This window comes from Diabrotica virgifera, chromosome 3, assembly GCF_917563875.1.
Source record: "Diabrotica virgifera virgifera chromosome 3, PGI_DIABVI_V3a".
Classification (NCBI taxonomy): Eukaryota; Metazoa; Arthropoda; class Insecta; order Coleoptera; family Chrysomelidae; genus Diabrotica; species Diabrotica virgifera.
Genome location: NC_065445.1, coordinates 18,872,860 through 18,897,089, shown reverse-complemented (window position 1 = coordinate 18,897,089; position 24,230 = coordinate 18,872,860). Strand labels below are relative to the sequence as shown.

The following is a 24,230-nucleotide window of genomic DNA, read 5'->3' as shown; positions in this document are numbered from 1 at the left end:
AACGACAGGAGAGAGAGATATTATGCTTTTTTGTATATTGGTTCTATCAGTGACACTTTCCAATCGTTCATTATTTTTAGTAATATTTGTAATATTTGTTTATAATTTCTGCTGTATTTTATCCACTCCAGGTGCTTTTCCATAGTTCAACATTTTTGTTGCTTCTTCTAGTTCCTCCTCGTGTATTTTTCTGTATTATCTTTCGAATATTATTTTGTTTTTCATTAATATTGTCTTGGTTTATATCCGTCAATAGTTCTTCAAAGTACTGTTTCCACCTTTTAACTATTTGTTTTGATTGTATTATTAATTCTCCATTTTATCTTTAATGCTGTATATTTTATATTTTTTATGGTTTTATCATCTTTGGGGTTCTGTAGGATAGCTTTTGGTTACTTGCTATCTTCGTTCATTTTATCTCCGAATTCTTCCTAATTATTTTTCTTACTGATGTTTCTAATATTTTTGCCATTTCCTTGTTTCTTAGTTTATACGTTTTTATCATCTCTTTTTTAACTGATCTTTGCTTTTCGATACTAGGCTTTTCCTTCCTTTTTGTTTCTTCTAATATCTTAGTTACTACCATGTAAGAATGATTGCCTATTTTGTCGTCTGTGTATTTTTTTATTCCTTACTTTTCTTCTATAATTGTTTTTAACTAGTATATTTATGGATTTCTCATTTCGACTTTTGACTTTACTAGAGTCCATGTTGATTTCTTTGTGTCTAAAAAAGGTATTAGTTATTGTTTTATAGTTTAAAGTGCAACATTCAAGAATCACCTTCCATTGTTATTTCTGGTCATTTTTCTCCAAATGGTCCAATACATCTAGTGTAGATCATGTCTTTTATTTCCACCCTACTGTTGAAATTTCCCGCAATGTATATTTCTCCTTTTGTGGTTTATGTTGCAAACGTTAACCATTCCCAAAATTCATCTTTGCTTTGTTCATTTCTATTAGTAATTATTCTCTCTTGCTGCAATAAAATTGTGTTTTGACTAGGAAAGTTTTGGGGTAGTTCTGATTTTTTTCATTATATATGGATTTTGGGCTGCTGAATCCGAATATGAGGTTTGCGGACAAAATTTCTTGCCGGAACATTGAAAAAATCGCGAAAAAAGCGAAAAATTTCAGCTTTTTTCCACTTTTTTGCTCAAATCTCGAAAACTATTAACTTTTAGTAAATAGTTTTTAAACAAAAATTAAAGTACTTTAAATTATCTACAAATATCACTACGTACTTTTTATTTCAGACAAACCGTTCGGTCTAATATAAAGTACAAGTTGAAAATTGCCAATTTTTAACGGTCTCGGCAAAACCCACTTTTTACATTCCAAAACTTTATTTTTTATTAGAATGCTGTCATTTGATAAATTTCTCCTAGTTTTCTGTACAAATATTAAATGTTAGTTCATACAGTTGAGTCCGCGAATCTTTACCCGTGCGTCATCATTTAAAGCACACGAAATATGTCGATGATAAGTCGGAAATTGAAATTTACTAAACGCAACAGCAAGTGACAGTAAGTGACTTGCTGTTGCGTTTAGTAAATTTCAATTTCCGACTTATTATTAAGGGTCAATCATTCACTATCCCCTGTCGTACGTCTCTGACACTAGCTAGAAACTTTTATTAATCACAATTTAATAGGGTGTATAATAGCCACACTTTCTGCCAAGTATGATAAGGATACGTCAAATAGTTTTAAAGTACTTGGTAACAATAATTTTTAAATTTTTAAATAAAACACCCTGTAACTCAGTAAGTAGCCACATTTTATTTAAAAGACTTTAGTTGAATCTTAATATTTTTAGGTCTAGAATCTACAACTCAGAGATTCGACATTCTTAATAAAATTAACCCTAAAAGGGCCCGTAGTAATATAACTCCAAGAAGAAAAAGAAGAAGAAAAAAACGACAAAAAAATTTTGTTAATTAGTAAAAAATCCCAGGAACCCAATGATCGAAACGGCATTTCAAAATACTTAATCTCCGCGACGTTATTAAAAAAACAAATTATAAACAAATTTGAATAATTTTCAAATGCCATTTTAGGGGGGAGTTTAACTGAAATTTGAATTTATCAATACATTTATCGAAAATATACATAAAAATAAAAATATTGAGATCTTAAGCAGGTGAATATTTCTTTGGCAACAACCGCGTTTTGTCAATTGAAAATATAGTAACATTTAATAAACAAATTCAATATCTCAAAAACTATTAAATATTTTCGACCAATTTTTTTTGCTTGATACTGGTAACATAGCGCAACTTAGTCTGTGAAGTAAGATATTTTATAGTGCATATTTAAAACGCTAAGAATAATTTTTTTGCAAATTTGTTTTTAAAGTTTTATATATAATTATTTAAATAAATAGGGGGTCAAATTTAATTTAGTAAGTCTTATGAGAAATATTTACTCTTCCACTTTGCAGAAAAAAATCCTATAGACCTTCGTTGGTAATTGAATGACCTCAGCAGTTAAAAAAGTAATTTTTTTGCAAAAATTACCCCTTTTTAATTATTTAAACAATGATCCCCTTGTATGATTTGGATACTTTCTTGAAAATATCTTTTGTACCCACCTAAACTTTGATATAAAATTTGTTTTAACCTGTACGAATTTACATATTGACTTTTTTTATTTTATTAGGCTAATCTGTGTTCCAGTCGTCTTTTGCGAAAAAAAGTATTTATAAACTTATAAAATTGAATATGTTTAGATATGTATTACCTATCATTTGTTTATTTATTGCAGAATAAGCGAAAATATATTAAAAAAATATCAGATTTTCTTGATATCTACGTAAGTGAAGAAGCTCTAGATGAGTTAGAAGAACACTTAGACATTAACAAATTTAAGACTAACAGCACCATCAATTTAGATAGCGTACGAAAAATGGGATTTCTGAGCAAAAACGAATCATTCATACGGAAAGGAGAGATAGGACAATGGAAAAAGTACTTTACGGGAGATTTAGAGAGAGAAGTTGACGAGTGGATTGAAGAAAATTTGACTGGTACCGATATCGACTTTCCAGATTACTAAATAGTTATTTCTTTTAAAAATTATAAACTTAGGATTCTTGATTACTTTTATATTTTTTGTATTTTTTAATAAACTCACGATTGTTGTTTACTTTTTTATTCTTTGTATTTTTAATACACAATAATAATTATAAATGTGTAATTGCTTATGTTAAAATGATTAATAAAGTTTTAAATAATTAATTACCCTTTTATTTTATTTCGAAAAATGAGAGTGTATTGTTGTGACAGTTTCGTAGATTTTCGTAAGTATCTAATACTGTTTCAGTAGCTAATGTCTAATTTGAACAAGAACTTCATCATCTTCCAAAGTTGAACCAGGCATAATTAGACCTAGCAAAATTTTAAAACCACCCATATTCGATAGTCAAACAAAATAGGAAATTTATCGTGTTGAATTTGGAGATGCAGCTAAAGCAAATGGCTGTTTGTTTTTTCTTTCCACTATATAAATATTTCAATCAAGACGTGCGTCTTCTCTCCGGTCCTTTTTCTCCTTCCACTTTCCCTTATATATCTAATCGCCCAACTAATATTTTTTATTTCTTAATATATGAATGACTAAAGTACCTCATTTTTCTTTCCTTCATGGTGTTGAGTATTTCTTTTTCTTGTTTCTTAATGTTTCCGTGTGTTAAGAAGTAAGCAAAAACTAATAATTATAGTATGGTTGGTAGATAATACAATTTAACTTACCTCGTTAAAGGGTATGTCAGAAAAATCAACATTATTGCATTGAACTATTTGGTCCCCAGGTCGTAATCCAGCCTCTCTTGCTATTCCCCCTTCTTTGGTGAATTGTACAAAAATTCCAGGCTTCCATTCAGGGCCTTTGCAGATTCTAAAATACCATATAAATAAAAAAGCATTAATATAATGACATTTAGTATACAGTGCGTCCATAAAGTAACGCATAAACTCATTATCTCGTAAACCAGCGAATTTAAGTAAAAATCCCGAAACAGGTCGATTTTTATTTTTAAATTACAATTTTTTGGCATATATATCATACCAGTGACGTCATAAAAATGGTATACATTTTTATTTTTTTAATTTATATTATTAACATAATTGTTTATAGAGGGTGTTCAAAAAAATTTTAATTAAATTAATTGAGACAAAAAGAAGAATGTATGTTTTATTTATTTCAAAATACGTTTTACGGTTGCCAGAAAACAGGAAAAACATGTTTATTTGATAAATAACTATTGGTTTTCGCTTAAATTCAATGTTAAAGCTACCGCCCACCAGCCTCTTGGAAATTTGAACATTACGTTTAAGCGGAAATCAATGTTTATTTTTTAAAGAAAACATTTTTGTGTTCTGACTTCTAAGAGCAGTAAAATATATTTAGAATTGAACAAATTACATATATTCATCTTTTTGTGTCAATTAATTTAATTTAAAAAAATTATTTTTTGGACAACCTCTATAAATAATTATGTTAATGTTTATTAGTAAATAGAGAATTTAATACCCTTTCAAATGAGCTATCACATGACCGCTATTCTCATTTAAAAAAATCTACGATTAGTTCATCACGCCCAGATGATGTCATTAGTATGATATATACGCCAAAAAATCGAAATTTAAAAATAAAAATCGACCTGTTTCGAGATTTTTCCTTAAAGTCGCCGGTTTATGAAATAACGAATTTATGCGTTACTTTATGGACGCACTGTTGTTAAAGAGTGATAGAATGGCAAAAAACGCGTTTCTAAAAATGAAAACAATTCTCTGCAACAAAGACCTTAGATTAGAACTGAGAGTACGGCAGAGTAGATAAGAACCCATAATGGGTTTTCACAGGGAAGTTGAAAGACCACAGGGAAAGAACTTGATAATGTTGATAAGTCCACTTTTTAACATTTTCTGTTTTTAATACCACTTTGTAGCTTTAATTACATGGTTTCTAAGAGTAACACAATACAGAGTATTAACTTAATAAGTCAAAAGATATAAGCGTTTAAAAAAACCCTGTACAGGAAAAGAACTTGACATGTCCATTCCAAACAGGAGAAAACGTTGATAAGTCTAGGTACTCCTAGTAGTCTGCAACAATGGCATGCGACATTGGGTATTTAACCTGATTTCTACAGTTTCTGTGTTTTATTATTATATTTAGCCATACGGCTCACACTCCCTCTAAGGGGAAAATTGACTCATCCCAGATACCTACGGTATCAAAAGGATTGAGCTCTGGTGGGACTCTTTCCGTGTTTTCGAGCCCTAGGTGACTTGGTATGCAGGTGTATCTCCCAGAAATTTTCGTACACATCTGGCCGTTGCGAGTAGTACTGCTTTCTGCATGGTCTTATAAAGATGTTCATTAAGACCCAGCTTTTTTATGCTTTCGAGGAGGGTCTTCGGAATGACTCCAGTAGTAGACATAATAATCGGTATCGTCTGGTTACTTTGCATTCTCCATTGTCTGCGTATTTGAATTTCCAGATCTCTGTACTTGGCGATATTTTCAGTAAATTTAGTACGTAGATTATTGTTGTTAGGAATCGCCACATCAATGAGGGTTGTTTGTCTCGTTAATTTATTGACTAATACGAGATCTGGTCTATTATGCGCCACTGTTTGGTCTGTGAGCACAGTGCGGTCCCAGTATAGCTTGTAGTTGCCATCCTCAAGCATACTCTCAGGGACGTATTGATAATATGGGAGATGGTCGGTTTGGAGAAGTCCCAGCTTGATAGCTATCTCCTGATGAAGGATTTTTCCCACTGCGTCATGCCGTTCCTTGTACTCAGTTGCAGCAAATGCCTGGCAGCCCCCTGTAAGATGTTGGATGGTTTCTTGGGCTTGACATCCATATCGGCATCTGTCGTTTTGAACATGAGGGTCTTTGATGATATATTTCAGGTAATTTCTGGTTGGTATAACCTGATCCTGAATGGCCAGTATTGAACCCTCCGTTTCAGGGAACATCTTTCCTGATGTCAACCAGTAGTTCGACGCTATATTGTCGACATAATCTTGGCTGACCTCATTGGGATGTCGCCCGTGCAGAGGTTTACCCATCCAGGCGCGCACTTTTTCGTCCTTAGTAAGGTGGTTTATGCGCAGTTCTGCTTCCCCCAGTTTTATCGGTGTTGTGTCATCTACTGCGCAGATAGCGCGATGTAGAGTAGATGTTTCAGCCTGCATCTGAAAATAAGTTCTTAAATTAGCAATTTGTTTATCTAATTGCTCACCTATATCCATAAGTCCTCTTCCTCCTAGATTCCGTGGTAATGTTGTTCTTTCTACTGCACTTTTAGGATGGTGTTTTTGTGCCTTTGTGAGGTGTGTTCGTACTTTTCGCTGAAGAGCTTCTATATCTGTTTTTGTCCACTTAATAATACCAAATGAGTAGCTAAGCGCGGAACACGCGTAGGTGTTTAGTGCCTTAAACAAATTTCTACTGTTAAGGTGTGAGCGAAGCAGCTGTTTTACCCTTCGTGTAAACTCAGTAGTTATCTCTGTTTTCATTTGTTTATGGTCAATTTTCCGCGCTTGCTTTACTCCAAGATATTTATACATATCGTTTTCACCCATGGCCTCGATGTTCTGGCCATTTTGCATATCGAATCCTCCGGGCTGTACTTTTCCTCGGACTATATTTAAAATACGGCACTTATCTGGTCCGAAGTGCATACTAATATCATTAGAGAAAGTTTCTACAGTTTTTAGCATCTCGTCGAGTTGGTTTCGAGTGGAAGCCATTAATTTCAAATCATCCATGTACAATAAATGATTAAGCTTCGCCACCACATTGTTGTTATTTTTGATGCTAAAACCTGCATCTGAGGAGTTCAATAGCTGAGATAGTGGGTTCATAGCTAGACAGAACCACAGAGGACTCAACGAATCTCCTTGAAACAGGCCCCGGCTGATTACGATATTTTCAGTTTCGATGTTAACTTCACCAGGTATTTGAAGGTGAATTTTAGTTTTCCACTCTGTCATTATATGCTCTAAAAAGGTCACTATATTATCATCGACTCTATATATTCTCAATATATCTATAAGCCATTCATGCGGCACTGAATCAAAGGCCTTCTTGTAATCAATGAAGGCAGTAAAAAGATTCCTCTTTTTGGAATATGCCTGATTAGAAATGAGTGAGTCGATGATGAGTTGTTCTTTGCATCCCATGGAACCCTTAGCGCATCCTTTCTGTTGAGGCTCTATGATATTATTCAGAGCACAGTGTTGATAGATACGCCGGGCTACACAGGATGTGACCAATTTATACAAAGTTGGAAGACAAGTAATTGGGCGGTATTTGGCTGGATCTTGGGTGTTATTTTGATCCTTCGGTATTAAATAAGTGGTACCCTGTGTTAGGAATGCTGGTATATCCTGCGGATTAGAAATAACATGATTAATTAATGTTGATAAGCATTCATGAACACTCCAAAACTTCTTGAGCCAAAAGTTTTGAACTCCATCTGGTCCAGGAGATTTCCAGTTATGAAGCTCTTTGATGATATTTGAGACTTCTTCAGTAGTGAAGGGTTCGTAAAGGGTAGTAATGTAGTGTTGGCAGTTCTGTGTCGTATCTTCTATCCATCCAGCATTGTTGTTAAGAGCAGCTGGTGTGGAAAGTTGATTTCCCCAAAACTCATGAATTTCTTCTTGGCTTGGGTAAGTCTTATCGACACGTTCTACAGTGGAATTGAGTTTTCGATAGAACGCCTTCTCAGAACTCTCAAAAAGAGCATTGTCGCTTTTGCGGTTGTTACTAACTTGTACCTCCTTAGTCGCCCTGAATAAACGGAGAGTTTTTGTTTTAATGTATCCAGACACTGATGGGCTGTGTTGTTTTCTGGATCATATCTTGAGTGTCTTGCGGTACTCGGCATTATTTCTTCAGCTCTCCTGATGACTCTTGTACTTCTTACACCTCGTATGTATTCTGTGACTTGACCAATATCCCTACGCAGCAATTCAATCTTTCCGAGCAGTCTTTTTTCCCAAGGTGCAATTCTGTTACCAGTTCTTTCGTTATTAGTACCCCGTCGTGTTCTGATCTTAACGCCCATTACATTAGCAATTGCTGTTGCTGCACAGTAGATTAGCATGTGCAAATATTCTAATGTGTGGGCTTCTGCGACATAATTGGGTAGGACTTCAGTGTTCACAATTTGTAACAGCGCACCTAGTTTCTTACAAGAGTTTATTCGTGGTAGCGGTGGTCTGCTAAGTGGGTTTGTTCCATTAAACTCCTGTACCGCACGTGCCATTTCGCTTACTAGGTTATCACGTAACTCGTTGTTTTCCCGCTCAGTATTGTCAGGTTGAGTTTCTTGTATGGCAAGCTCAGGAATCTGCTCATGAACTTCAACAGGGATTTGATCTTCAATTACAACATCGTTCTGAATCTCCCGTTCGACTTCGCTTCTGATGGTATTGCGTCTAGTCTCTGGGATAAGGTTGTTTCTTATAATTACCCGGTATTGGTCCGATACTCGTTGCTCCGATACTTGAATATCTGGGTATGTCCTGCAAAATTCGGCATACAGCTGTTGACGGTAGCCGATTGTTTCTTGACCGAAGTTTGTCACCTTGTAGTAGAAGCGCAAAATGTTTTCATTAATGGACACAGTCCATTTCATGCGTAGCTGATTGTATGACAGGGGCCCGCCTCCTCAACACCCTGCCACCGACGTCCCGCATGCTGTCACGTCCAGCGCCGGCTCCAGACGTGCCCTGACGATCCCCAGGCAGCGATCCTAAACATAAATTATTAATCTCCATTCTCATGGGTGTGCATTTTATACCTACTGCCAGGTGTCAGTTTTTGTTCCACGGCAAGTATTCCTGCTACTCTCTGGGTATTGGCGCTACGAATACCCAGAAAGCATCCCCCATTCGCAGGGGGCCGCGCCTGATAGAAGAACTGACAAAAAACTCCCACAGGTTATTATTATTATTATCCAGATTTAGCCGTACGGCTCACACTCCCTCTAAGGGGAAAATTGACTCATCCCAGATACCTGCGGTATCAAAAGGATTGAGCTCTGGTGGGACTCTTTCCGTGTTATCGAGCCCTAGGTGACTTGGTATGCAGGTGTATCTCCCAAAAACTTTCGTACACATCTGGCCGTTGCGAGTAGTACAGCTTTCTGCATGGTCTTGTAAAGATGTTCATTTAGACCCAGCCTTTTTATGCTTTCGAGGAGGTTCTTCGGAATGACTCCAGTAGTAGACATAACAATAGGTATCGTCTGGGTACTTTGCATTCTCCATTGCCTTCGTATTTGAATTTCTAGATCTCTGTACTTGGCGATCTTTTCAGTGAATTTACTACGTAGATTATTGTTGTTAGGTATCGCCACATCAATTAGTGTTGTTTGTCTTGTTAATTTATTAACTAGTACGAGATCCGGTCTATTATGTGCCACTGTTTGGTCTGTGAGCACAGTGCGGTCCCAGTATAGCTTGTAGTTGCCATCCTCAAGCATACTCTCAGGGACGTATTGATAATACGGGAGATGGTCCGTTTGGAGAAGTCCCAGCTTGATAGCTATCTCTTGATGAAGGATTTTTGCCACTGCGTCATGCCGTTCCTTGTATTCAATTGCAGCAAATGCCTGGCAGCCCCCTGTAAGATGTTGAATGGTTTCTTGGGCTTGACATCCATATCGGCACCTGTCGTTTTGAACCTGAGGGTCTTTGATGATATATTTCAGGTAGTTTCTGGTTGGTATAACCTGATCCTGAATGGCCAGTAATGAACCCTCCGTTTCAGGGAACATCTTTCCTGATGTCAACCAGTAGTTCGACGCTATATTGTCGACATAATCTTGGCTGACCTCATTGGGATGTCGCCCGTGCAAAGGTTTACCCATCCAGGCGCGCGCTTTTTCGTCCTTAGTAAGGTGGTTTATGCGCAGTTCTGCTTCCCTCAGTTTGATCGGTGTTGTGTCATCTACTGCGCAGATAGCGCGATGTAGAGTAGATGTCTCAGCCTGCATCTGAAAATAAGTTCTTAAATTAGCAATTTGTTTATCTAATTGCTCACCTATATCCATAAGTCCTCTTCCTCCTAAATACCGGGGTAATGTCGTTCGTTCTACTGCACTTTTAGGGTGGTGTTTTTGTGCCTTTGTGAGGTGTGTTCGTACTTTTCGCTGAAGATTTTCTATATCCGTTTTTGTCCACTTAACAATACCAAATGAATAGCTAAGCGCGGAACAAGCGTAGGTGTTTAGTGCCTTAAACAAATTTTTACTGTTAAGGTGTGAACGAAGCAGCTGTTTTACCCTTCTTATAAACTCAGTAGTTATCTCAGTTTTCATTTGCTTATGGTCAATTTTCCGCGCCTGCTTTACTCCAAGATATTTGTACATATCGTTGTCGCCCATGGCCTCGATGTTCTGGCCATTTTGCATATCGAATCCACCGGGCTGTACCTTTCCTCTGACTATATTCAAAACACGGCACTTGTCTAGACCGAACTGCATGCTAATATCATTAGAAAATGTTTCTACAGTTTTTAGCATCTCTTCTAGGTGTTCTCGAGTGGAAGCCATTAATTTCAAATCATCCATATACAACAGATGATTGAGCTTCGCTACCACAGTATTATTGCTTTTAATGCTAAAACCTGAGTCAGTGGAGTTTAATAGCTGTGAAAGGGGGTTCAAAGCTAAACAGAACCACAATGGACTCAACGAGTCTCCTTGAAATAATCCCCGGTTGATTGCGATATTTTCGGTTTCGATATTGTTTTCACCAGGTATTTGGAGGTGAATTTTAGTCTTCCAATCTCTTATTATATGCCTTAAAAAGGTCACTATGTTATCATCAACTTTGTATATTTTCAATATATCTATTAGCCATTCATGCGGTACTGAATCAAAGGCCTTTTTATAGTCAATAAAAGCAGTAAAAAGGTTCCTTTTTTTAGTGTATGCCTGGTTAGAAATGACTGAGTCGATGATAAGCTGTTCTTTGCAACCCATGGAACCCTTAGCGCATCCTTTCTGTTGATGCTCTATGATATTGTTTAGAGCACAGTGTTGGTAGATACGCCGGGTTACACAGGATGTGACCAATTTATACAAAGTTGGAAGACAAGTAATTGGGCGGTACTTGGATGGATCTTGGGTGTTATTTTGATCCTTGGGTATTAAATAAGTAGTTCCCTGAGTTAGAAATGATGGTAATTCCTGCGGATTAGAAATAACATGATTAATTAATGTTGATAAGCACTCATGAATACTCCAAAACTTTTTAAGCCAGAAGTTCTGAACTCCGTCTGGTCCAGGAGATTTCCAGTTATGAAGCTCTTTGATGACATTTGAGACTTCTTCAGCCGTGAATGGTTCGTAGTTAGCAGTGACGTAGTGGTGACATTTGTGAGTCGTATCTTCTATCCAGCCAGCATTGTTGTTAAAAGCAGCTGGTGTGGAAAGTTGATTTCCCCAAAACTCATGAATTTCTTCTTGGCTTGGGTAAGACTTGTCGACACTTTCTACGGTGGAATTGAGTTTTCGGTAGAACGCCTTCTCAGAGTTCTCAAAAAGTGCATTGTCACATTTTCGGTTGTTACTAACTTTATACCTTCTTAATCGTCCTGAATAGACGGAGAGTTTTTGTTTTAATGTATCCAGACACTGTTGGGCTGTGTTATTTTCTGGATCATATCTCGAGTGTCCTGCAGTGCTCCGCATTATTTCTTCAGCTCTTTTAATGACTTTTCTACTTGTTACACCTCTTATATATTCTGTGACTTGCCCAATATCCCTACGCAGTAATTCAATTTTTCCGAGAAGTCTTTTTTCCCAGGGTGCAATTCTGTTACCAGTCCTTCCGTTATTAGTACCCCGTCGTGTTCTGATCTTAACGCCCATTACATTGGCAATTGCTGTAGCTGCACAGTAGATTAGCATATGCAGATACTCCAATGTGTGGGCTTCTACGACATAATTGGGTAGGACTTCAGTATTCACAATTTGTAACAGGGCACCTAGTTTCTTACAAGAGTTTATTCGTGGTAGCGGTGGTCTGCTAAGTGGATTTGTTCCATTAAACTCTTGTACGGCACGAGCCATTTCGTTTTCTAGACTATCGCGCAACTCGTTGTTTTCCTGCTGTGTATTGTCAGGTTGAGTTTCTGGTATGGGAATCTCAGGAATCTGCTCATCAAGGATTTCATTAGGGACTTGATCTAAAACTAGCTCTTGGTTATTAATCTCCCGTTCGACTTCGCTTTTGATCGTATTGCGTCTAGTCTCTGGGATAAGGTTGTTTCTTACGATTACCCGGTATTGATCTGATACTCTTTGCTCCGATACTTGAATATCTGGGTACTCCCTGCAAAATTCGGCATACAGCTGTTGTCTGTAGCCGATCGTTTCTTGACCGAGGTTTGTCACCTTATAATAGAAGCGCAAGATGCTTTCGTTAATGGACACAGTCCATTTCATGCGCTGCCTCGGTCGTCCCGCTTGAGTGAGCGCCGGCTGATGTTCCGGCGCAGCACCTTCAGCGAGTGGAGCTCTTGCTGTTGTTTGGCTCGCTTGTGGTTGTTGTTCTTGTTGTTGGGCTGTAGCTGTTTGTGTGACAGGGGCCCGCCTCCTCAACACCCTGCCACCGACGTCCCGCATGCTGTCACGTCCAGCGTCGGCTCCAGACGTGCCCTGGCGATCCCCAGGCAGCGGCCCTAAACATAAACTATTTGTCTCCATTCTCATGGGTTTGCATTTTATACCTACTGCCAGGTGTCAGTTTTTGTTCCACGGCAAGTATTCCTGCTACTCTCTGGGTATTGGCGCTACGAATACCCAGAAAGCATCCCCCATTCGCAGGGGGCCGCGCCTGATAGAAGAACTGACATAAAACTCCCACAGATTATCCAGATTTAGCCATACGGCTCACACTCCCTCTGAGGGGAAAATTGACTCATCCCAGATACCTACGGTATCAAAAGGATTGAGCTCTGGTGGGACTCTTTCCGTGTTATCGAGCCCTAGGTGACTTGGAATGCAGGTGTATCTCCCAAAAATTTTCTTACAATTCTGGCCGTCGCAAGTAGTACAGCTTTCTGCATGGTCTTATAAATATGTTCATTGAGACCCAGCTTTTTTATGCTTTCGAGGAGGGTCTTCGGAATGACTCCAGTAGTAGACATAACAATAGGTATCATCTGCGTACTTTGCATTCTCCATTGTCTCCGTATTTGAATTTCCAGATCTCTATACTTGGCGATCTTTTCAGTAAATTTACTACGTAAATTATTGTTGTTAGGTATCGCCACATCAATTAGTGTTGTTTGTCTTGTTAATTTATTAACTAGTACGAGATCTGGTCTATTATGTGCCACTGTTTGGTCTGTGAGCACACTGCGGTCCCAGTATAGCTTGTAGTTGCCATCCTCAAGCATACTCTCAGGAACGTATTGATAATATGGGAGATGGTCCGTTTGGAGAAGTCCCAGCTTGTTAGCTATCTCTTGATGAAGGATTTTTCCCACTGCGTCATGCCGTTCCTTGTATTCAGTTGCAGCAAATGCCTGGCAGCCCCCTGTAATATGTTGGATGGTTTCTTGGGCTTGACATCCATATCGGCATCTGTCGTTTTGAACCTGAGGGTCTTTGACGATATATTTCAGGTAATTTCTGGTTGGTATAACCTGATCCTGAATGGCCAGTAACGAACCCTCCGTTTCAGGGAACATCTTTCCTGATGTCAACCAATAGTTCGACGCTATATTGTCGACATAGTCTTGGCTAACTTCATTGGGATGTCGCCCGTGCAGAGGTTTACCCATCCAGGTGCGCAGTTTTTCGTCCTTAGTAAGGTGGTTTATGCGCATTTCTGGTTCCCTCAATTTGACCGGTGTTGTGTCATCTACTGCGCAAATTGCGCGGTGTAGAGTAGATGTCTCAGCCTGCATCTGAAAATAAGTTCTTAAATTAGCAATCTGTTTATCTAATTGCTCACCTATATCCATAAGTCCTCTTCCTCCTAAATACCGGGGTAATGTCGTTCGTTCTACTGCACTTTTAGGGTGGTGTTTTTGTGCCTTTGTGAGGTGTGTTCGCACTTTTCGCTGAAGATTTTCTATATCCGTTTTTGTCCACTTAACAATACCAAATGAATAGCTAAGCGCGGAACAAGCGTAGGTGTTCAGTGCCTTAAACAAATTTTTACTGTTAAGCTGTGAACGAAGTAGCTGTTTTACCCTTCTTATAAACTCAGTAGTTATCTCAGTTTTCATTTGCTTATGGTCAATTTTCCGCGCCTGCTTTACTCCAAGATATTTGTACATATCGTTATCGCCCATGGCCTGGATGTTCTGGCCATTTTGCATATCGAATCCACCGGGCTGTACCTTTCCTCTGACTATATTCAAAACACGGCACTTGTCTAGACCGAACTGCATACTAATATCATTAGAGAATGTTTCTACAGTTTTTAGCATCTCTTCTAGGTGTTCTCGAGTGGAAGCCATTACTTTCAAATCATCCATATACAACAGATGATTGAGCTTCGCTACTACAGTATTATTGCTTTTAATGCTAAAACCTGAGTCAGTGGAGTTTAATAGCTGGGAAAGGGGGTTCAAAGCTAAACAGAACCACAGTGGACTCAACGAGTCTCCTTGAAACAGGCCCCGGTTGATTGCGATATTTTCGGTTTCAATATTTTTTTCACCAGGTATTTGGAGGTGAATTTTAGTCTTCCAATCTCTCATTATATGCCTTAAAAAGGTCACTATGTTATCATCGACTTTGTATATTTTCAAAATATCTATTAGCCATTCATGCGGTACTGAATCAAAGGCCTTTTTATAGTCAATAAAAGCAGTAAAAAGGTTCCTTTTTTTAGTGAATGCCTGGTTAGAAATGACTGAATCGATGATAAGCTGTTCTTTGCAGCCCATGGAACCCTTAGCGCATCCTTTCTGTTGAGGCTCTATGATATCGTTTAGAGCACAGTGTTGGTAGATACGCCGGGTTACACAGGATGTGACCAATTTATACAAAGTTGGAAGACAAGTAATTGGGCGGTACTTGGATGGATCTTGGGTGTTATTTTGATCCTTGGGTATTAAATAAGTAGTTCCCTGAGTTAGAAATGATGGTAATTCCTGCGGATTAGAAATAACATGATTAATTAACGTTGATAAGCACTCATGAATACTCCAAAACTTTTTAAGCCAGAAGTTCTGAACTCCGTCTGGTCCAGGAGATTTCCAGTTATGAAGCTCTTTGATGACATTTGAGACTTCTTCAGTCGTGAATGGTTCGTAGTTAGCAGTGACGTAGTGGTGACAGTTGTGCGTCGTATCTTCTATCCAGCCAGCATTGTTGTTAAAAGCAGCTGGCGTGGAAAGTTGATTTCCCCAAAACTCATGAATTTCTTCTTGGCTTGGGTAAGACTTGTCGACACTTTCTACGGTGGAATTGAGTTTTCGGTAAAACGCCTTCTCAGAGTTCTCAAAAAGTGCATTGTCACATTTTCGGTTGTTACTAACTTTATACCTTCTTAATCGTCCTGAATAGACGGAGAGTTTTTGTTTTAATGTATCCAGACACTGTTGGGCTGTGTTATTTTCTGGATCGTATCTCGAGTGTCTTGCAGTGCTCCGCATTATTTCTTCAGCTCTCTTAATGACTTTTCTACTTGTTACACCTCTTATATATTCTGTGACTTGACCAATATCCCTACGCAGTAATTCAATTTTTCCGAGAAGTCTTTTTTTCCATGGTGCAATTCTGTTACCAGTCCTTCCGTTATTAGTACCCCGTCGTGTTCTGATCTTAACGCCCATTACATTGGCAATTGCTGTTGCTGCACAATAGATTAGCATATGCAGATATTCCAATGTGTGGGCTTCTACGACATAATTGGGTAGGACTTCAGTGTTCACAATTTGTAACAGCGCACCTAGTTTCTTACAAGAGTTTATTCGTGGTAGCGGTGGTCTGCTAAGTGGATTTGTTCCATTAAACTCTTGTAAGGCACGAGCCATTTCGTTTTCTAGACTATGGCGCCACTCGTTGTTTTCCTGCTGTGTATTGTCAGGTTGAGTTTCTGGTATGGGAATCTCAGGAATCTGCTCCTCAAGGATTTCATTAGGGATTTGATCTAAAACTAGCTCTTGGTTATTAATCTCCCGTTCGACTTCGCTTTTGATGGCATCGCGTCTAGTCTCTGGGATAAGATTATTTCTTATGATTACCCGGTATTGATCTGATACTCTTTGCTCCGATACTTGAATATCTGGGTACTCCCTGCAAAATTCGGCATACAGCTGTTGTCTGTAGCCGATCGTTTCTTGACCGAGGTTTGTCACCTTATAATAGAAGCGCAAAATGCTTTCATTGATGGACACAGTCCATTTCATGCGCTGCCTCGGTCGTCCCGCTTGAGTGAGCGCCGGCTGATGATCCAGCGCAGCACCTTCGGCGGGTGGAGCTCTTGTTGTTATTTGGCTCGCTTGTGGTTGTGGTTGGGCTGTAGCTGATTGTATGACAGGGGCCCGCCTCCTCAACACCCTGCCACCGACGTCCCGACGGTATATCCATGTATTTGCCGGTCGCCACAGATTATTATTATTATTATTATTATTATTATGTATACAGGGTGGCCAAAAAAATAATTTGAGAATTAAATGAGTTGACGTAAAAAGAAGAATGTATGTAATTTATTTAACTCAAATACATTCTATTGCTGTCAGAAAATTTAAAAAATGTTTATTTGGCAAATAAACATTGCTTTTAGCTAAAATTAAATGTTTAAACTGCCAATGAGCTCTGAGATGCTACGTGTTTTCGATACTGCAGTATGGACTTAAAAGCGGAACATTGAAGCAAGAACATATAAATAAGCTACAGTCATTTGAAATGAGATGTTACAGAAGGATGCTTAGAATAACATAAACTCAGAAGAAAACGAACACAGAAGTATTGCGAGAAATGGACAAAGAATACGACGTAATAAACACAATAAAAATAAGAAAGTTGCAATATCTGGGACACGTAATGAGGGAACCACCATATGAAATGCTAAGATTGATAAGACAGATAGGGAAAGATAAAAGGAGGAAGGAGTATAGGCAGAGGCGTAGTTACCGCTGTATCAGGCGTGTCGAAACAAAATTCCATTCGAGAAATTGAACAAAATATTTTACGATTATTTCACTACATATTAAAACGATTTGAACAGTGTATATTGTTTGGATATCGACATTTTCGTGAAATGGATCCTTTATCTATATATAAACTATATTTATGTAGGTACATAGGTACAGGTACCTATCTATTTTCTGCCTCTCGCCTTTCTATAACTACAGAGCTTTTTTTGTTTTCAAGCTACTTTTTATTGTCTATTCACCGTTGGCTGTGTGTGAGTTATTATATAATGTATAAAATGCCAAATTGCAATATTTGTAATCGCTTTATCTTTGAATATTTGAAACATTAAACACTGTGTATTGTTGCGTATATTTTCGTGTAATCTGTTCTTTACCTATAAATTGTATTTAGGTATATCCATGTATTTGCCGGTCGCTCGCCGTTAAACTACAGAGCTTCTTTGTTTACTTGGCTTGAAAAAACTGAATCTGTTTTAAAATACTTCTTCTCAACAATTCAAATCTATTTTTCGACTTTAGTTTATTAGAGTTTATTAGGTTTATTATTATTATTATCTATATTTGGGTGTTTTGTTTATCTATATTTGCAATTTATTTAAATTTTGCAATATACAGGGTGTTTCATTAATCATTGGAAATAATTTAACTGTAGATTTCTGGGCTCAAAATATTAAGATTTAACCTAAATCACCTAGTCCGAAAATACTTCCTAAAGAAGCTAGAACTCTTTGAAGAAGGCGTCTTGTAATTCGTTTTTTTAAATACCTCCACAACGCTTCTATTTAGAGAAACGCCTATTTATCTTCCAGAGATAAATCGACTCCATAAATTGCGAATTTCTAGTACCAGTCATGTAGTCATAGACGTCCGTTTTGGGTGGGGCAGTGGTTATTTTATCGCATAACTTTGTGTCTTTAATTTTTAAGCCTTTTTGACACTAGATTATTAAATTATGAGGTATTCTAAAACTAACTAAAAGTTACTTTCTTTTTAAGTCCGTAAAGTACCTTCTTCGTCTTCTTCTAATGACGCTACAACCCTTTGTGAGTCTTGGCCTACTTAACAATGTTTTTCCATTCTGCCCTGTCGGGTGCTTTCCTTCGCCACTGCCTGATGTTCGTGGATTTAATATCCCCCTCTACGGTAAAACACTTACACCGTTTTTTTTTATTTGTTCAAATTTTGTTCAAATTCAAAAAACGAAACATATTCAAATCGATTTTTCTAGAAAACGGTGTATCCTACCGACTTAAAGTAAGAGTAGCTTTTAGTATTAGAATACCTCACGATTTAATAATCCAGTGTCAAAAATGCTTAAAAGTTAAAGACAAAAAAGTTATGCGATAAAATAACCGTTGCCCTACCCAAATTCGCAATTTATGAAATCGATTTATCTCTGGAAGATAAATAGACGTACCAGTTTTCGTTTTTCTAAAAAGAAGTGTTTTAGAGGTATTTAAAAAAACTAATTGAAATACACCATCTTCAAAGAACTCCAGCTGCCTTAGGAAGCATTTTCCGAGTAGTAATCTACAGTTAAAATATTTCCAATTATTAATAAAACACCCTGTATTATTTTGTTTTATTTAATTATCTTTTATTTTGTAATAATATTGGCGATTGATTATTTATGTAAAAACTGTATTTGTTATTGTTTTTTTTTCCTAATCTTTGTAAGCTTTGTCCATAAAATTATAAAACTTTCATAACAATAAAGCATATTTCTATTCTATTCTATTCTAAACACAAGCGTTTTTGCTTCTTTTTGATCGTTGATCATTTATTTAGCACTATGCCATATCAGTGTTGGAAAAGGGCCCCGCGACAAACTTTGATATGGGCCCCTGTGGGGCTAGCTTCTTCTTGTAGTGCCTATCCGTTTCGGATGTTGGCGACCATCATGGCAATCTGCACTTTGCACACTACTGCTCTGAAAAGATTTGTAGTGGTTGTGTTGAACCACGTTCGTAGATTTTTCAGCCAGGAAATCCTTCGCCTTCCTGGTCCTCGCTTTCCCTCTACTTTTCCCTGCAAGACCAGTTGCAGCAGTCCATATCTCTCACTGTTCCTCATGATGTGACCGAGGTATTCGATTTTGGCTGTTTTTATTTTGATTAACAGCTCATTTTCTTTTTTAATTCTCAGCCAAACACCCTCATTAGTAATGTGGTCGGTATAAGATATCTTCAGGATTCGACGATAAAGCCACATCTCAAAAGCCTCAATTTTCTTGCAGGTGGCGTCTGTGAGAGTCCACGACTCAACTCCGTACAACAGTATAGGAAATATATAACATCGTAGTAATCTGACTTTTATGGGTATCGACAAAAAATGACATTTGAACAACTTTGCCATTTTTTGAAATGCAGATCTTGCTTTCTCTATCCTTCATTTGATTTCTATAGAATGGTCCCAATTTTCATTGACGTTCGTACCAAGGTAGGTGTATGTTTTTACTCTTTCTATTTGTTGACCATTCACACTGATTCGTCCAAATTGCTGTTCATTCTTAGAGATCATCATACATTTGGTTTTCTTAGTGTTTAGTGAAAGTCCGTATCTCTGACTGACTTCTAGCTACGCCACCGAATATAGGAAGAAGGAGTGTGTCATAGTTGAAGAATTTAAGGGACTGGTTTAAATGCAATTCAATAGAACTTTTCAGAGCAGCGGTAGATAGAGTAAAGATAGTGATGATGCTATCCAACCTCAGATTGGAAGACGGCACTTAAAGAAGTAGAAGGTTATTAAAGAAGAAATTATATGGTTTAAAAACTGCCACAGAATTAAACTATGAAGATTCATCGTCAAGAATCGAATTTAACCAAGAAATCGAATAACAAGCTGTCATGGTTTGTAGTGCTGGTGCTCCAATAGCACATAAATTTGTGTATTCTTTTTCTCATGATCATCTTTCAGTGCGTCACAGTTTTTCGATTTCTTTCTAACGCATTAAATTGTATGTGACAGAAAAAAGGCACGTCGGTGATTACTTTGGTAATTATTCTAGTTCTGTGGTTATTCTAGTTGTCGATAGATGGCGCCATAATAAAAAAATATTTTTTTTTATTAGGTAATAATATTACAAATATAATCTGTATAATTTATAAGACTATACAAATCAATGAAAATACCATTTTATAAATGCAAGAAACACATTTGATTTGTTTCTATTCCAAATTGAAAATAAAATGTGACAACTGTCAGATTTAACTAAAATGTCATGTTAGAATAAATGTCATAAATGTGTATTATCACGGACTTATCCTTTTTCCTATCATTTGTTACGCACTGAAAAATGATCATGAAAAGGACAATAGCATATTAATTACATTTAAAATAAAAAAGTTCAATAGTTTTTCTAAGAATTTCATACTTACCCACAACCTAATTTTGATCTAGGAGCTACCATAATTTGTATCCGAACATCTCTATTCTTCTCAATAAACTGTGGTGACGACCTTGAAGAACATGAGTTAGTATCTGTGATGATTTGCCAACTTAAAATGTCCGTCTTCTTGCTAAAACAACCAAAACTGTTTATTAGTAAAAGATATTTGAGAAATAATTTAAAATAACGTTTCAGTAATAGAGTAATATCCTTAACAAATTATATTTTTAGTAGTTACTAGTTTCATAAGTTTCAGGATTATCGGCGTAGACTAGCTACTTCACACATTCCCACAGAAAATAGTCTAGCGGTGTTAAATCTCACGATCTTGGAGGCCAATTCACGGGTCCAAAACTAAGCGGTTACCCACCAAAAGTTCTCTTCAAAAAATCAATTGTGGCACGAGCTCTGTCTGGTTGAAACTACAGCTCCTGCATATCATGGTTGCTCTATTGAGGAATGAAAAAGCCAGTAACCATAGCTTTATTATAGTGGTCACCATTGACTGTAACGTTCTGGTCAGCATCATGTTTAAAGAAGTGCGAACCAATGATTCCACCAGCCGATAAAGCACACCAAGTAGTCAGTGTTGCTGGATATAATGGTGTCTCAACATACAGTTGAGGATTATCTTCACTCCAAATACGGCAGTTTTGTTTGCTGACGTAGCAATTAAACCAAAAGTGAGCTTCGTCAATAAACAAAATTCGCTTATGAAAACAGGGATCGACGGCAATCTCGTTTTGGGCTCATTCACCGAATCTACGCCTTACTAGGTAATCGTGTAGCCTCAATTCTTGCACGAGTTGAATTTTTTAAGCACGAAAACCAAGATCTTTTTCTAAAATCTTTCTTAAAGTAGATGGACACATATCCTACTACTGTGCAAGATGGCGAATATAATGATTTGGATCTTCTTTTATGCTACGCTCTATAGCAGCAACAACTTCTTCTGTAAGCACTGTACGAAATCTCTGTGGATGTGTATTATCATTTTAAGTTGTTTGTCATTTTCCAGTTGTTTTGCTTTTTGTCTTTTAATTTTACTCCTAACAATGCTCTCTCCATGGCTCTTTGTGTCTTCATTATTTTATCCATGTTTGCTTTGGTCAAGGTCCATGTTTGGCATGCGTATGTGAGAATTGTGGTAGGGGAGCCCAAGCGGGAATTTTTGCAGTTACTCGAGCGCGTCAGATTATCATATTGGGAGAAACCTGGTACCCTTCAGATGTACCTCTACCATATATTGGCTCTTAACAGAGGAAAGTTCGTTAAGGGGGGCCCGAAAAAAATCTATCCTTAAAAATACTCAAAATTGTTAGATTAAGATAAGGTAAGTTAGGTACATGCAAAACAGTGTATATTTAACAAATCTGACTATTTGAGCGGAGCGTAAGGAAATGGGTGAGTCAAAAAGTTTTACAAAAAAAAAGCGAACATTTCGCGAAATGCACGTCAGATCAAAAAAATAAAAAATACGTCTTCAAATTTGTTAAAAATATATCGAATGGTACTAAACATGGCCCCCACGGAGAGGGGTGGGGGTAAATTTAAAATTTTAAATACAAACATACAGGGCGGCAAATTCAGAGGCGGCAAATTTTAGAGGATAGCCAATTTTTGAAATTGAAGAAATAATAATTTATGTTTTTAATATAAAACATCAATATTATGAACAAGAGCGGCAAAATGCAACTGTAAAAACGACAATTAAGTAAGTGAAACAATAACAATTATTGCAAGGTTCATTCAACGGAAAATAGACAACACCGCCTTCTTCTTCATCGCATAAGAATAGTAGGATCAGAACTAAACTAAATTCACTGAAATTCAAAAAGTTCTCAATTCAGAAACTGGTCATTGGAAAACTGTAATACAAAGACTTATATCAATAATACAGTTCTTAGCACAACAGTGTCTTCCACTGAGAGGCGATTCTGGTAAACATTTTCATCAAAACAATGGTAATTCTTTTGAGCTTTATGAGGAGCTCTTTAAAAATTTTGATTCTGTTTTACAAGAGCACATTAGGAGAATAACTAATGGGAGTAACAAGCAGCGTCACTACTTGGGAAAACGTATTCAAAACGAAATTATTCAGCTCCTCCATGACCAAATAAAAAATGAAATTTTAAACTTTTTGAAATCAGCAAAGTATTGTAGCATAATTTTAGATTGTATATCTGATATTGCTGGGGTGGAATAGATGACCATTATTGTTGTACAGTTTGTCGATTTAGGTTCTTGTTAACAAAGTGTTAAAATTGAAGAACAGTTTCTTTGGATTTGTGCCTGTAGTGGAAACCACTGGCTTGAGAGTTACAGAGTCCCATATTGAACTGGGAATACCTTTGGAAGATATGAGAGGACAAGGGTATGATAATGGGGCAAACATGGAAGAAAAGAACTTGGGAGTTCAAGACAGAATTTCGAAAATGAACCCTAGAGCATTTTTGTCCCATGTTCTCGCCATTCTCTTAATTTAGTCGTGAACGATGCTGCTAAAGCCTCACAGTTTGCAGTTTCTTTCTTTTCCTTAGTGAAAAAACAACTTTTTCTAGCATCTATTCATCGTTGGACTATGCTGAAAAATCATATTTCTAGCCTAACATTGAAACCTTTGTACGAAACTAGATGGGAAAGTAGAATAATTGATGCAATTACTCCCATTAGATACCAAATTGAAGAAATTTACGATACTCTTGTAGAAATCACTGTGAATAAAAACAACGATAAAATAGTTGCTCATGAGGCAAGCTGTTTGGCACATCAAATCCGTGAATTTAGTTTTCTAACATTGAAACCTTTGTACGAAACTAGATGGGAAAGTAGAATAATTGATGCAATTACTCCCATTAGATACCAAATTGAAGAAATTTACGATACTCTTGTAGAAATCACTGTGAATAAAAACAACGATAAAATAGTTGCTCATGAGGCAAGCTGTTTGGCACATCAAATCCGTGAATTTAGTTTTCTTTGCTCTGTGGTAATATGCATGACCTTTTACTTCACATAAACGTAGTAGCGTATGTAGAGTATTGATATGGGAGCGTAGCAAGCTATCAGTTTATTAGAAAAATCGGAAATTAATTTTAAGTCTCTCAGAAGTAATTTAAAATTCCAGGGCTATTTGACAGACGCAAGAGAGCTCATCAAAGTTAGAAATTGAGAACCCGAAAAGAAGGCACAGTAATATCCAGAAAGAGGAAAGTGAAAAGACAATTTGGCCATGAGGCTGAAGATGAAAGTATGGACCTAAATCCAGAAACACGATATAAAGTTGACTTCTATTTAAAAATTATAAACACAACCGTTAATGCATTAAATTAAGTGATAGATTTCAGCAAATTAAGATCCATGGTGAAATTTTTGAGTTTTTGGGTATACCAGGGGGGACGGCGGTCGCCGATCATGCCCAGGGCGGCAAAATCCCTAGGGCCGGGCCTGTAAGACATATTAGTTAATTCTGTGACTAGGACGAAAGTAGACATTTGATCTTTCTTACGTTATAGTCTGTGGCAAATAGACTTTGTCTGATGCCAAACACACACACAAATGAACCTAAGCATTTATTTTAAGTCGATTCCTATCTTTTAATTAAAGAAGTGACTCCTTTAAAACCCACGACTATTTTTTAAAACAAAAGAATCTCCATTCGCATCTTGAATCGAAAAGAAA

At 37.1% G+C, this 24,230-nt stretch overlaps 3 protein-coding genes across 3 annotated transcripts in view; 1 reads left to right on the top strand and 2 right to left on the bottom strand.

Annotated features, from left to right (window-relative positions):
- Window positions 1-3,237, top strand: part of LOC114328521 (sulfotransferase 1E1) — a 48,170-nt gene extending 44,933 nt beyond the window's left edge. Inside the window, exon 8 of the mRNA XM_028277390.2 lies at window positions 2,765-3,237. Coding sequence (XP_028133191.1) covers window positions 2,765-3,055 — 291 coding nt within the window. The 3' untranslated portion in view covers window positions 3,056-3,237. The remainder of the gene's footprint in view (window positions 1-2,764) is intronic.
- Window positions 1-24,230, bottom strand: part of LOC114328487 (harmonin) — a 286,928-nt gene that overhangs the window by 80,415 nt on the left and 182,283 nt on the right. The window contains exons 5-6 of the mRNA XM_028277348.2: window positions 20,539-20,679; window positions 3,751-3,895 (exon numbers count right to left, since the gene is read on the bottom strand). Of these exons, the coding sequence (XP_028133149.1) occupies window positions 3,751-3,895; window positions 20,539-20,679 (286 nt within the window). The remainder of the gene's footprint in view (window positions 1-3,750; window positions 3,896-20,538; window positions 20,680-24,230) is intronic.
- On the bottom strand, window positions 7,396-12,664 carry LOC126881795 (uncharacterized). Its single transcript, XM_050646360.1, has 2 exons — window positions 12,023-12,664; window positions 7,396-8,206 (listed from the first exon to the last, which is right to left on the bottom strand). The coding sequence occupies exons 1-2, from the start codon at window positions 12,660-12,662 to the stop codon at window positions 7,713-7,715; spliced, it is 1,134 nt and encodes a 377-aa protein (XP_050502317.1). The 5' UTR covers window positions 12,663-12,664; the 3' UTR covers window positions 7,396-7,712.

Excerpts from the sequence above, each read along its gene's own strand:
- LOC126881795 (XM_050646360.1), bottom strand. The coding sequence starts at position 12,662 with ATGCGGGACGTCGGTGGCAGGGTGTTGAGGAGGCGGGCCCCTGTCACA. Across the intron at positions 8,207-12,022 it reads AAACTCTTGTAAGAAACTAG|GTGCGCTGTTACAAATTGTG; the intron begins GTGCCCTGTTAC and ends GTAAGAAACTAG.